The 15814-nt window shown below is 32.2% G+C and overlaps 1 protein-coding gene across 1 annotated transcript in view; it reads right to left on the reverse strand.

The window, feature by feature from the left end:
• Positions 1-6249: 6249 nt before the first annotated feature.
• LOC119632779 (potassium voltage-gated channel protein eag) overlaps positions 6250-15814 on the reverse strand; it is a 40198-nt gene continuing 30633 nt past the window's right edge. The window contains 4 exon segments of the mRNA XM_038025900.1: positions 6250-7493; positions 10206-10493; positions 12569-13056; positions 13197-13449. Of these exon segments, the coding sequence (XP_037881828.1) occupies positions 6438-7493; positions 10206-10493; positions 12569-13056; positions 13197-13449 (2085 nt within the window). The 3' untranslated portion in view covers positions 6250-6437.

A 15814-nucleotide genomic window follows, 5' to 3' on the forward strand; every position in this document is an offset into this window, starting at 1 on the left:
TACAGTATATACATATTTAGGAATTTACAAGAGTCTTAGAATAATTATGAATATTTAGGTTTTGTTTCCAATTTTCTGTAATAGTTTATTGCTTATAAGAAAATATCAAATAAAATTTAAATAAACTGAATACATATATATATATATATATATATATATATATATATATAAATAAATGACTCTAATTTCAAACCTTAATACATTTATATGTGGACATATATATATATATATATATATATATATATATATATACGAACGAAATTTGTAAAAAAATATGACAGACAAAAGAAGTCGTATCCTTCGTAGCACGGATTCTTAGTATTCTTAACAATTGCTTGCTTATTTAATTTTATCGTTTCACAAATGCACCTCTGTTAATGTAACATGCTATGGAAGCGTAAGTATTGGATTTAACAATTGCAATTTAACATATATATCCGCATTGCTTGCGAGCAACTGCGCCGTTAGATATATATAGGTATGTTACAAATTCTATATACAATAAAACCAAGGCATTACATACATACGTCTCATTCTCAATAATATCTACGCAGAGTAATATAATCTATTCGATGATATATCCATTAGGGAAAATATTTTATAGAATAGAAACGTATTATTAGAAGAAAAAAAATTTAAAATCGATTTTTATTTATTTATTAAATCTTCATAAATACACGGATCAGAGCTAGTCATATCTAAACCGATTTCGACATTCGTCTGAAAACTAATCTTGGCATATATACTGCACTCGCTGTGAAAAATATTGCGGTATATTCGAAACTTGATGTAGAAAGACACGCGCACATACACACGTTTAACATAACCTACCCATAGCCAAGTATAATATATCCTAAGCCAGAGCTAATGTATCTACTTTTTGTTTCACGTATTTCTATATAAAACATGTGTTAAAAAAAAAAATATTATTATTCAAGCAACATCACATATATAGCAAGCATTTGACTGATTAAAAGTCAACGATATTTATAGTTAATGAGTTTCCGATAGATTATTTTACGCCTTATTAAGTATAGAGAATACAAAAATGAAACAAAGGAGTTGTAAATGATTTTACATGTAAAGTGCAACAGTAGCGCTAAAAATATTAATTTGAAAAACATTAATGAAAAGCTATATATATTGCAGACAAAATTACGAATCGCCTGAGGGCGAACAATAAATTCTTACAATTTAAAAAATTTGTATATCAAATTTTTGAAATAAATCGATTAAATATATGTGCAAGATTTTGGAATGTTATCCGATATCGTCTTCATATTATTGATGATAACATATAAGCATTTTGGTTGTTTTGGCAATGTTAGATGTCCTTACAAGCCAAACAAAATCGGATTCAAAATTGGTACAAAAGTTTGTGTATAATATTATGTAACGTTTATCTAATAGTCTCTAGTACTGCATCTAATTTTTCGAAATTGTCAAAACTTCAAGAACAGAGAGTACGGAGGGACGAACATGAAGAGAATGGCTTAAAATCTTTTAGTAGTAAAAAATATATAATAAAAAGTAAAGAGAGGATATAAATTTTCGCATTTATACGGGTATAATATATATGATTGGAATAGCGTAAAAATCGAAAACAATGCATTATCAGCAAATAGCAATAAAATTGAATTGAGCTAAAAACGATGGCAAAGTTTATTGTTTCACTTATAAAAGAAAACAACTCCTAAGATTATGCTATCATTTTATACGTTAACAGATAGATGATACTTTACTTCAAAGTTATCGAAAAGAGATAGCAAATATTAATTCATGTTTAGAGAACTGTAAAGAGGACAAGATTAAGGGGACAACTTCAGTCAAATGTAAAATGCATGCAATGCTTATAAGAATTCGATTTTTCGTTTGACATTCAGACTTGATGGATTTCTTTTATATTTAACCCGAAAGAGCTTTATTGCCCTAGATTCTTTCGCCTTCATTAAGCCAATAATATATTCTCTCTAGATATTTTTGATTGGTATCAGATTTTGCATCAATGTAATCTAGTTCTTTCATCTGTCTATTAACTTGTCGTCGAGTTTTGGCACGTTCATTTCCGAATGAGTTGCGACGCAAAAATAAAATTTGACATAAGCCTTTTCAATTGATGTTCGGAGGTCAATTCCAATAATTTGCACAGCTGCTCCTATTAAAAGAAGAAAGTGGAGAGAGAGAGAGAGTGAGAGAGAGAGAGAATGGTTCTCGTCGACTATTCGACAAGCCAACATTAATTCACAAAATCTTTTGCAATGTAAATAATAGGTTAGTCTGATCTGATTAACATCAAACATTGTCTCCAACTAAGGCTATATTAAGTTTGTATGTATGCATGTACACCCATAAGTATGTATACAATATCCGGCATGATTTAAGGGTCCTTTTATTATACCGATCGATTCAGAAACATTTTTTGCATTGATGCAAGGTTGTATATCCGCCTGTCCGTCCATTCATCTGTCTGTCTGTCTGTCATGTTTCCTTGTGTTCAACTTACAGATTGCAATTTTTGATATATTGCTATCAAGCTTGCTACACTGATGTCTTTCGGCCTAATTAACGTGCGCTTTTGAAACTAGTTTCTAGGATCCGAGCACTTTTTCGATCATTCTCTCTGTAAAGCTTTATTCTGAAAAGTCGTTATGTAAACAACTGTAATAAGCGAAGTAATGTCGGCCGCATCCAACTATAGCATTTTGCACTTGTTTTCTTCCTCATTTTATGTAACAATTCTTGGAGACAAGCGAAAAATATAGATTCGCTCCTGAAGATTTTTATTTGATGATGATGATGCTATGAAAACGAATTGAGCATTCGTCTCAGTTTGAACTTATAAAAACATTGTTACAAAATAATATCCATCTGCAATAAGTTCTTTATTTTGATTAATCATATATCAGAGAAGTGTCAATTTGTAATTTTTAAATGGAATTTCGTCACTTGAGTTAAGTTAATCTGACAATTAACAACGATTCATTCATTCATGCACTATTTTAATGATATAAAAGCATTATGAACGTTATGTCAATCATGCGATTACAATAATTGTTGCATCAAAATGAAACAAAAAAACTCAATGATTAACTAATAAATGTTTTATTTTTAATGATTCCTGGGAAGATTTTGAGACGATACATACTTAATACAATTCCTGATGTCCATCACTCGTGTTTGTTGTTAAATTATAACGAAAATTCACTACGCATATAATTTTTAAACCACTGGTCAATAAAAAAAATTTTTTTTAATATTTTTTTTTTTTTTTTTTTTTTTTTTTTTTTAAATTAATTTTCTGATCATACTTTTACGGCCTTGATATCATTATATGGATATGAAACATAATTTAATGAAATGAAAAAGCTCTCTAAATGGCTGCTAAGAATTTTTGGGTAAAAAAGAAACAAAAATTGTGAAAATTATTTATGCATATGTATGTACACATAGAAAAAGGAAAAAAAAAAATATATATATGTTTATCGTAATGTTTACATAGCTTAGCGTAGTTTTCTTATGAAACCTTTTGTTGTAGACAGCGTTTTTGTTATAAAAATTAAGAATAAATTGATTATACATGTATTCATATACATATATATATAAATATATATATACATATATATATATATACATATATATATACATATATATAAATATATTTACAAATTTGCTAAAAAGCTTCAGTAATAGTAAAAATGAAATAAATCCTTTTGTATATTTAAATGTATAGCAAAAAAATTAAGCTCAACTTAGTTATCGGTGTATAAGGGAGGAGTTGGGGTGGTTTGGCAAGAATAAAAACTGGTTTCGCTAAAGTCTTATTGTGAACCAAAAAAAGTCGAAAAATTTCGAATAAAAATTTTCGAAATTTTATAACATATTTTTAGTTTTTCTTTTTCCTTTTTATTCATTGTTATTATTGTTATTACTAATATTAACATTTTTTTGTGTTTTTCCTTATATTTCTGCCATTTACAGCGATTGTCGTCTGTTTGCTTGTAACGATTCTATGCTTTAGTAGTTTTCGTTTTTCATTTTTTATTTGTTTTTTCATTATTGATTTCTACGCTTTTTGTTACTCTCTTAATAATTTAAAGTTAACACTAATCATTTGCTAAATTATATATATATATATATATATATATATATATATATATATATATATATATTAAGTTATTTAACTAATAAATTTATTTTAATTCATTAATTTTTGAATATTTTTTTACATAATTTATTGCTTTTGCTTTTTGTAACTATCTTAAAATATATTCATTAAAAAAAAAAAAAGAAAAACATTTTTTATTTTTATGAATAATTTAATTAATTAATTATGTATGTTTAGGTGTATGTTATTCGCAATTTATTTATTTTATTACTTACACAAAATTTATTATTAATAAATTTTGTGTATGAAAAGGACGGGTTTTGAAGAAATAAATCGCTTTAGTTATATTTCATTTTTAATTTGATTTTTAGGATTTTTTTTCTTTTTAATTTTTCTTCAATTCTTTTGTTTTTGTTGTCTTTTTTTATCTCCTATTCCTTGTGGCAGTAATTATTGTTAAGATTTTTGTTGTAGTTGTTCTCTTTTTATTTATTTACTTTTCTTTTTTCCTTTTTTTTGGTTTTTTAATTTGTATTTAATTTTAATTTTAAATGTGTTTTTGTTGTTGTTGTTGTTTTTTTTTTTTTTTTTTTTTTTAAATTGGTTTCAATTAGTTTAACGAAATCTTCATAAGTAGTGTTGCGAATATATATGCAATTTTTGCTTTAATCCATTAAAGAAAAACAACCAATCAACGGATCTCTGATCAGGTAGATAGGTTTCTTCCATGTAATTAATCACACAGTGTAGAGACTAAAGTGACTTCACTTGGGATACTCGGATCTTTATATATATATATATATATATGTACGCAATTGATTGTGTTAAGGCTAAGTCTGATTGAAAAACCGAATAAAAGGGTAATAATTTACACAATGAACAAATAAAAACATTATGGTCGACTACGGCACATCATTTAGTACCCTACACCATTTGCAATTAAAAATATAATGACTTTTCATAAAAGAGTTTTATAGGGCAAAGTGATCGAAAAAATGGCCCGATCTGAGCTATTTTGATGTCGTGAGGTCAAAACGTGTGGGTAAGGACAGACGGACAGACGGACAGATGGACATATAAAATCAAATCAATCAATTCAAAAAGTGATTCTAAATTGATCGGCATAATAAAAGATGGGTCTTACTCAAGTCCTTCTGAGTGCCGCATACATCTCCATAAGCTTAATATATCCTTTCACCACAACTTATGCGGGATGTATATCTATGGGGATAGAGAATTGAAATATAATTACGCGTATTCCCCTTTCACCACGTTCACAAAAACGACAAACACATTGAAAACGAAAACTGTTTAAAGGGAAGAGAAAAAGAAATCTTAGCTAATAAAGTTGAAAACATAAGTCTATAATTTATGAAATGGGGAAACTTAAAAGTACTGTTAGCGGTGAGTGGCTAAGTGAATTTTTATTTAAATTGGAAATGATTTCAAAAGTTTTAATGACACTCGAAAGCATTCGCCACGAATTGCGAAATGCATTGCATGCACTAAGCTTTGAAAATGCATAGAATCTTCGACGGCTTGAACCGGGTTCTAAGGGAGATCAAATATGTTTTGAACAAAGGGAGCGATTCTGAAAATTTGTTATCAATTTGTGTTGAAAGTTCGGTCTGTAATCGATTCAAGGAGTTTCAGTTTGCTTTTTCGCTTTTACGTTTACTTTCCAATTTCTTAATCGTTGTTTTTCAGTTTTCAAGCGATCCGTATAACTGATTGAAATCGTTTACACTTATTAATTTTTGAAAATCAATAGAAATGTGAAGAAAATGTGTATCAATTCAATAGCTAATTATGGAGTTACGTCCGTCCTCTTTTAATGTTAATATATATCATTCAACTTAAGTTATATATAAAACCAAAAAGGTTTCCTGGATATATTTTTCATTTTATATGTGTTACAATAGGTTTTCTTTTTCCTTTTTTTTTTTGTTTCAGTTTTTTTGTATGCATTAATGTGTGTTTTAATGATGTTTATCACAAATATTATGTAAGTTAAGTAAATAGCAAAAATTTCTTCAAGCAATATGCTTCAAATGAGTTTACACTTGTTTTTTTTTTTTTTTTTTCTTTGTTCTTTTTTTTCTCGCTTATGTCTTTAGGTTTTTGTTTTTTGTTTTTATTTTTGTTATTTGTTTGTTTGTTTTCTTCTTTCTTTTTTTGTTTTGTTTTTTGTTTCAAATTTTTACGTTTTTCAATTCAAAAGCGAAATTAGAGAAATGCACGCCAACAGCATTGAAGCGTTTGAAGGGGCTTTAGATTGCTATTACTGTTCGAAGCTGCTGTTATCGGACTGATGGCGTACTAGAATTTTTGGCTAGAGAAATTCACGTTTCGTGCGTCCTCCGGAAGTTGCTGAACTGGAGCCAGTTGTTGTTATTGTTGTTGATGTAATGGCTCCGCCAGTGCCGCTGGGTGTGTTAGTACTAACCACAGCAGTGGTGGCCACAGCGGTTGAGGCGGCCGTTGGATCCTCTTCGAGTAGCCGTTGCTGTTCGGGACTCTGAACAGAGATAGCGGCCGCGGCAGCAGTTTGCGGATGGGCCTGCTTGGGAGGCGCGGGTGCCTTCCTGCTCTTCGAACGTCGCTTTTTGAGCATTAACGGCCCTAGGCCATTGCCACCCGAACTGGTGACCATCTGCACGGGATTCAGCAGATTTGTTGAACTTGCTACTGCCGTTGCTGCCGGTTGAACTGTAGTGAGCGAGGTGGCGTTTACAGCCGCCGTAGTAGCCAAAGTTGCAGCACTGCTGCCAACCGTGGAAATGGTTATCACAGTGTCGGCAGCTGGAGTCGGGGCGTTCGAATGAGTAATTGCACCCCCCTCGGAGCGTCTACCAACTAAGCCCCCGCCACTGCTGCTACTGGCCGCCATCATAGCATTGCCGCCCCCACCTATACCACTACTGCCACCACCGCCGCTGCCGCCGCACACACAAATATTATCATCACCGGGTGTAGTTTGTCCTGAAGAATCTTGCTGTAAACGTTTCACTAATTCGCCCAGCATGTCTTCGATGCGTCCAATCCGCTGTTGCATGCGTTGCAACTCCAAGCGAACATCCACCTTAAGATCTAAAACGGTGGCTATTAAGTCTCGCTGAGCTAACGTGGGTGGTTGTTCCCTTAATCCAGTATCGTAAGTGTCTGACGTGGTGGCACGCGATGAAGCCATTTCAATTTGGCGCTCCTTCTCCAAGGCCAAAGTTCGATCTTTGGGTATATTACCGGCCGATGGAGTACTGCTACCTTCTATAACTACTCTGCTATCACGGCTCGGCGGTGACGATTCCACTTCGCCTCCTTCATCAATAGTATCCTGGCGAGCTAACGTAGCTTGGCTAGCTTGAAGTTTTGGAGCTTTTGGAAATATCTAAGTTTACAAATTAGTAAAGTAAAGGTAAAGAAAATAGAAAACAAAATAAAAGAGAAAGAAACCGAGAAAGAAAGAAAGAGAGAGAGAGAGAGAGAGAGAGAGAAAGAGAGAGAGAGAGAGATCAAGAGAGACAAAGAAAAAGAAAGAGCAATATACCCGTAAAAGAGAAAAGGAAATATAAAATGCAAAAATTTACGATAAGAGAAAAAGTGATGCGTATAGAAAGGGATAGAGATAAAGTGGTGGTTTTTATGACAACGTTTAACGTTATTTGGTTTATTTTATTATTTTGAGGCATTCAATCAGGTGCAGTCAGGTGCCAGTTGTTGTAGAAATTTTATTTTATTTTATAAAATATTTGTTTTTGTTGTTGTCCATTCATTCCAAAATAAATAATTTGAAAAGATTCACATTCCATCAGTATGGGAATAGTTAGACGAAAGAGAAAAATACATTTAAATATAAATTACTTTAGTTATGATATTAATGATATTACTTCTTCTTATATAATAGGAAATTTTTTAATTTTTCAAAATTATTTCATTTTTGTACAAAATACATTAAATGCGAACTAAAATCGAAAATCTAAAATAATACTTTAAATAAGATTAAAAACGTCCTCATAGATAAAAGAATTTTTCTTTTTAATTCTTCAATATATATATATATTTTTAAATTTTATTAAATTTCCAAAGATATTAAAATTCTAATCCTTTCGAAGAATCATTTTATCCTGTAAGTAGAACAAAGTCTTTGTTGGATGAAATACAACTTTTGCATAGTCAAAATGATTGCAATGCAAATGAGTATCCGAAACTCTACATTGAGGATATGATTACGTAGCCACTGCTGTATCAAACAATCAGATGACAGATTAATGATTCATATTCCAAGTAAATTGTTTTATCTAACAAAAAAACCGCCAATAACTACAGAAAATCCGTTTAAGCTGCTTCTATAGACATTTCCCTTAGGGCGGTGCGTTGCTTAACCTAATTGATACCGAGCAGGAGACATCAATGTAAGCAAAGCATCAATAGTAGTTTGAGATGCATTCGTAGATAATTGATCTTAACTGCCCATTTACAAGTTGAGTAGAAAAGCATTTTTTGACTTGTTTCGCTTAACTCAACCCCTTCAGGATTGGTTGGGGTGATGATGAAAAATTGTCGCTTGGTTAAAGGTATTTTCAAAATGTTACTTTTCCAGAACTAATTTGCAAAAATTTAACTTTAGCGTTAACGCCACTCTCTCTTCTTGGCAATTCGTTCTTTGGATGGATGAAAAGATACACGTTGCAATAATAAACGAAACTATTTTTAAATTTTTATTCCAGCGCTAAAAAATATATTTGGTTGTGGAAATATGTAAAAAAAAAATGTCTAATCTCCGGTTCATTTTTCAGTTTAGCTGATGCAAATTTGCATTAAAAAAGGAACACAAAACCTATAGAGAGTTATGTAATCTACATTGCTATATGTAGAGAATGGCATAGGCTTTGTTAGAAATGTTGATTCTCAAGTGTTTGAATGAAAAAACGTCAATTATGCGATCAGAAGAACGACATTCTTTTGTTAACAAAAGAATATTTGGATTAACTTATCAAATATATCCGACCGCATTCTCTAGCGGATGGGATTTTAAAGACACCATACAAGTGTTTCAAGCTTTGAAAACATATATGTTATACAAATCTTATTATTTTATTATAATGCAATTTTTATTGTTTTCTCCGCCTGCACTCCATTAGTCTACGATCCGATTATCATAAAACTGTCCTTCCAAGTTTTCCTTTTTAATTCCTCTATCTCGTTTGGCTTCAAGGTATCTCTTTTGCACAACGGCAATAACACTTGTGTGCAGATGTGTACTTCTATAGCTGAGCGTTTAAACAATTTAAAAAATTTCATCCTACATTTTTAAGATGATACTTTGACACAAGCACTGAAAGCTTTCAAGTCATTCTCACCCTCATTTGTACTGAAAGCCAAGCCATGTGTATAAATATTTGGAATTGGTTTTAAATGAGTATAAACATATTCCGAACGTATCTGATAGTGATAGAAAACAGAAAAAAAATTATATTAAGCTATAACTTCTCAGCGGCTCTCTCGGCAGACTCTTTTTCCCATATTTTTTAGATGTTTTCTGAACACAATGACTTGATGAAGAACTGCCAAGATGAATAACTTTTCCGAATGTTACATAAGTGGCTATGAAACATGCCCTCATTTGTAACATTTCCCCAAAGGTAAATACTGAAAATTGTCGGAATGACGGCAGTCATAACTTTCTGTTTTAGAAATTTTCTGATGTTTAAACGAAACGATATCTAAGAGCGATAGAATGCGTCCGACCTCGCCCATATATATAATTCGTCATCATAAATATTCGTATGTTTGGTTAATTAGTAAAAAATCGGTTAAGTTAGCCCAAGTGAAAATTATATCAAGCATCGTTTCAATCGCTTCGAGTTACGTTTTTAATCTTAATACTATTTTTTTATAAATTATGTTAAATTGTTTCGAAAAAGAGAGAGAATAAAAACAAAAAAAAAAAAAAAAAGAAAACAAAATACACAAAAACAAAAAAAAAAAAAAAATAAAACAATTGTTACACTAAAAATTTTAATTAAAACATCGATCGATAAATGAATTAATTAAGTTTTTTGTTTTATAATAAAAACAAGAGAAATACTGTTACATTTACTTTATTGCCTTGTCCACCATTACTACTCGAAGTACTACTCTGCCTCGCTTGGGCCGTGCTCTCACGCAGACTTTCGCGGGCACTCAAACTTCTCGAGACTGCTACTTTGGCGCTAGTATCGCTAGCTGAATCGACACTTGAACTACCCAGAAGGCGTCCCCATTTGCTAGCACGCGTACTACGCGCAGATGGTGGACCCGATGAGGGTGATGGAGAGGGCGTGGGTGAGGGTGCAGCAGCAGTGGTTAAAATGCGGGAGTCCTCGGTTAATGTTAATTTGGCGGGTAACTGCTTTCCACACAAAAATATATGTTTATGTCATGGAGTTAAGGTAATTAAGGATTCAATAACACAATTATGTGATATATTGTTTCGGGAAGATGAGCATATAGATTGTGTGAGCACAGAAATACATTTATATATATACATACATTTATATATATATTTATATATATATATATATATGTACATATATAAATATGTATGTGACAGTACATATAACAATTATGATAAAGGTTTTATATTATTAATTATTTAGCAGTTTTAAAAGAAAAAAAGAAAAAAAACAAGGAGAAAGGCAGAGAGGGAGAAAGAGTAATAGATATAAAAAGAAAAAAGAAACGAGCATAAGTTGTTGTGTACTTTTTATTATTACTTTTCAAGAACTTTATTAATTTTTAGAACAATTTAACAACAAACTAAAACAGACATGTACATATAACCTATATTAGGCGAACAGCACAAGCGTTAATGAGTTTGTAAAACAGTGTATGCATAAACAATTTCGCATTCAATACAAAAAACAAAAAAAAAAAAACAAAAACAAAACAACTCTTTTTATAAAGAAGTAAAGACTCCAATTAAAATATTTTTTTATTTTTTTTTATTCTGAAAAATAATTCTCTAACGTTACGTATTAATCGAGCGATCGAACAGCCTCAACAATTGAGTTTTCATATTCAAAAGTCGGAAGATATTTTATATGAAAGTATTATCAACTTATTAGCTTGTTAATGAAACATTATTCTCATAAAATCGCAGCCATGACATGTTTCTACATATATATATATATTTATATATATATAAGATTTTGATAAACTCTTAAAAATGTAGAGTAAAATCTGCCTAAATTTTATATGTAAGATTCTATTGTAAAAACTCAACTAACCTTTTTCTATTACAGCGACGGAATGTCTATCCGTCTGTCCATCTGTCCATCTGTCCATTTTGTCTTCTTTTGTTCAGCCTACAAGTCGCAAATTTTCGAGGCGTTTTCATAAAATTAGTTGCACCGACGTATTTTGGCTCGAGGAGGAACGCATTTGAAAATGGATCGACTCGCGCCACTTTTTCGAGCACTTTCCCTATAATTGCTTATGTTGAATAGTCCTTATACGAATAGTAGTATTAAGGGAGGTGATGTAGGTTACTTAATGACAAGCCACGCTCCACTATAATGCTTTTAGTAGCTCTTCTCTATCTTTGAGCTTGAGATTGCAAGATTTGGACAATAATGAAGCGAAGTCTTTTCAATCAAATATTTTTTCACAATTCTCTTGAAAAAAAAAAAAGAAAAGAAAAAAAGCTAATCTTCTTACGCCTATCGAGAAGAAAGGTGTAAGAATTGCAGTTGTGCATAGTGCAGGGTATCTCTGCTTGCCCGAACCAGGAAGGCACAATTTGTTGCAGTTCTTTCATGAATTTTATTCGGGATTTTATTTCCGCTAAGTGAACTAATCGAATATATCTTCGATTTCGGATTTCCACTGCGACGAAACATGTAATTTTCATATCAGACTGTTTGCGATGTGCAGCGACCGAGAAAACTGATTTAATAATTGGAATGAACTACGCGTCCCGGCAGCTTCTTGTGCGTATTTTTGGATTAAATTTTTTACATTGATTACAAACTCATTTTGTTGTTGCAAGATATCTAAGAATATCTAAATTGTACAGCATATATAAAATTGGAAACAATACAAACCGTCTTTCGAAAGCTCTTGAATTTAGTTTGAAGACGAATTTTCATACATTAAAAAACTGTTCAGTTCTAGAGTTATCAAACAATTTACACAACCAACACTTACATGACCATTAAATATTGTTCTCGACTTTTTGTTTAATTTTTTAAACATAAATTAAAAAAAAAACATTTAACATTTAAGCACACAATTAATTTCAGCCACAGATAGATAGATAGATAGATAATTTAATTAATTTTGATTCTCTCTGGTTTCTAATAGCAATCAATTCATTAACAGTGAGTACAAAATAAACAAAGACACAAGAAACAGAAAAACCAAAAAAAAAACAAAAAAAAAAAAAAAAAACAAAAGAAAAAAAGAACGAATAAAACAACTCACCTTATTGCGATCGGTTTCGTTGTCGGTAACGGTACCACCACCAGTACCGGCACCTCCAACTCCACCGCCTCCGCCGCCACCACTACCTCCACCGCTGCCGCCACCTTTCTCGACATCACTTTGACCCGAAACGGCCTCTTTCGAGCCGGCTTGAACCTGCGGCGTACGTCGGAATTTCGAAAATATCTTACGCACCAAATGATCTTGATTTTGAGGCAATTGTGGTTCATTTTTACGCCTTTCGGCCAATTCTTTTTCGCGCTTCACATCGGCCACCTTGCGAAAAATCAGTCGATGTCTTAAATTATAGGTGAGCACAAGGTTGCGTGCAAAACTATTGGCGAAGGCTGAATAAAAATCAAGAACTTCGAGCAATTTATCACGTTTGATGGCATGCAAATCACAATAGGTTAGAGCACGGACATTGGCAGCACTCTGGCCAACGGCCGAATCCTTCCAGAATTGGTCACCGAAAACGTCACCTTTACCTATATATATATGCATACATATATATATATATATATATATATATATATATATATTTTTTTTTTTTTTTTTTGGTATAAAGGATTAATATTATAATTAAAACACTTTTGCTTCACTTGTTTTGCATTTCTTTCTCACTTACCCAGTATTGCCACAACTTCGTCATCCTGTATAACCTCTAAACTACCGGTCACTATAAAACACAAACTATCAATACTTTCGCCAGTATGATAGAGTAAGTCGCCGGGTGCTGAATGGGACATCATAAAATGCATGGCCAACGCTCTAAGACAACCATCCGAGGCAAGACGAAATGCTGGATGCTCGTTAAATACTTTGCGATTTAGATGAACACATATATCAGCCTTCATATCTTTCGGACAATAGTTTAGTACCTGTACGAAATGGTACGGAAATGAATGTGCACTTAAAGATGGTTTGGAGTTTTGAAAAAAATTCCAATTTTTTTTTTTTTTTCTTTTTTTTAAAGAATTTCATTTTTACTATTAAAATGAATTACTACACAATACATTAGACGAAGAAAACAAAAAAAAAAATCATAAAAATTTCAAAACACGCCTTTGTAATATCTATATATATATATATATATATATATATATATATATATTACTACAATATATATATGTAGTAATTACGGACTTATTCAATACAAAGGAGGCAAAGTAGACAACAGTGGCATGTTCAAAATTTATCACCTCATATGTTTTTAAGCTCCCGCGATACGGCAATCGAAGTTTGTTAATGTACTCTCGTTTGAGTGTGAGAAACCAAATTTTGATATTAATATACTCTATATATCTATCGTCGATTTCGGTAATCAATTTCTCTGATAAATGATAAATCCAAGTCATATACTTTTGTTAGAAATTTTTTATCGTAAAATAGATTTAATTGATATTTGTTTGTGAATAACCGATAAAACGAATCGATTCACGTTTATTCGTGAATTTAATATGATAATAAAACGATCGCTATATGCATGTGTGTTAAAGTTAAACCATTTAAGGAAATATCTTGTGCATTGTCAGTTGAACGGCAATATTTTGTAAATCACACTCGCGTCCTCGTCACTAATAACTGTTTTCTTCGACCAAATAAGCAAAAAAAAAAAAAAAAAAAATTTGATCGCATGAGCTTCTCCAGGTAGTACAGGATCTCGTTTCGGCATGCTTTTGCATTCGTCCTCAGGGTTTACATCTTTCTTCCATTTTCCCGATTTAGTTCAACTTCGAATGCATTCGAATGCATGCTTTATTAAAAACGAAATACAATCACGCTCGTATGCATGAGTGTACATTTTTGAAAATGATCGATCGTATACCTTTAGGGAGCATTGTTCGACCCATATTCACGATTAACATTTAGAAAGCCATAAATTTGTTGATGCGACTGCTAACTGTTTCCTAACAGTCAACTTGGCATATTGTCTACATGTAGTATAAATTGTCTACATTTTATTATACCGTTATTCACGTTTTTTTGTTAAAGTACTCAGAGAACAAATCATTTTTTGATTTTTTTGAACGGAATAAAAACGTGGGGCTAAAAACACGGTATCGACTGTTATCAAGCGGAATAGCTTAATTACGATCCGGTAACACTATTGATATAATATGTGTAATATGCAAATATCGGCAAGGCCTGTAGCCATATGCCAAGCAGAGCATATAACACTGCATATAACACCCAACTAAGGAAAAATTCATTAATTAAATAAAAGTTATTTATGATTTTATTGAGGTTGAAACGAAGACCTTCGTCTTCACATTGAACATTTTTAACACCACACAGCCGCAGAACACCCCATAATGCCAGCTATTACATATTTTGCTATCTCACTTACATTCAGTGAACATTACCAAAGTCCATAATAACTGTCGTGAAATGATTCTGAGGGGTGATCACGTAGCTGAAAATTAGCTTTCGTCTTGCGAGCGAGAGTTAAATTTCTTATACGTGCTTAGTCCCCCCGCCTTGACCCACAAGGTAGTTCAGTGACTGAATCCACTTTTGACTAAAACCTTCTTTCATTAGGAGCAGCCACCGCCTATGGAAGAGGATTGAGGGTCAGCGAATTCCCAAGGGTTCTTTGCGATGCGAGTTCCTTCGTCCGTTTTAATTTCTTTGAACTTGGCTATTACCGCCAACGCATGATAGCCATGGGTTACATTTCATTCCCCTGCAAAGCATTTAAACTAAAAATCACGAAGTGGCCAAGACAATTGACATTCAAAACCATGTGGTCCACCGTCGATGGATTCTCTTCTTCTTTCTTGGAATTACTTAAATTTTCTAATTAATATTAACAACGAGAATTGCCACTTGACTCTGAGTTTAAAAAGTCGACCTCTGCAAACTCTGCAATAAAGTGCGAATTGTTGTTGATAACTTCATCGAGTCGCCTTTGTTTCTCATTAATGGGACGTCCAATAAACGTCGTGGTTATCAAGGCAGTATAGGTACCTAGATAACGTATCTTTTATCTAATAATAAGAGGCTAACCGCTTCTAAGAGCATCAAGTGGAACATTTTTACTACATGTGTGCAACGTCACCCGGGAATAACCGTGTAAGAATATAGTCTCGTGGAACCATTACAATTTTCTCCGCAATCAGAAGTGATGTGCAACAGTGAAGACTCTCCACCAGATTTCATTTCCCAGCTTGCAGATCTCCACTTTTCTGGTCTTCTGGCCGAAAATTACAAATCATCAAAAGAAAATTTTTGGACACTTTCTTC

Source organism: Glossina fuscipes, unplaced genomic scaffold, assembly GCF_014805625.2.
Source record: "Glossina fuscipes isolate IAEA_lab_2018 unplaced genomic scaffold, Yale_Gfus_2 0, whole genome shotgun sequence".
NCBI classification, from domain to species: Eukaryota; Metazoa; Arthropoda; class Insecta; order Diptera; family Glossinidae; genus Glossina; species Glossina fuscipes.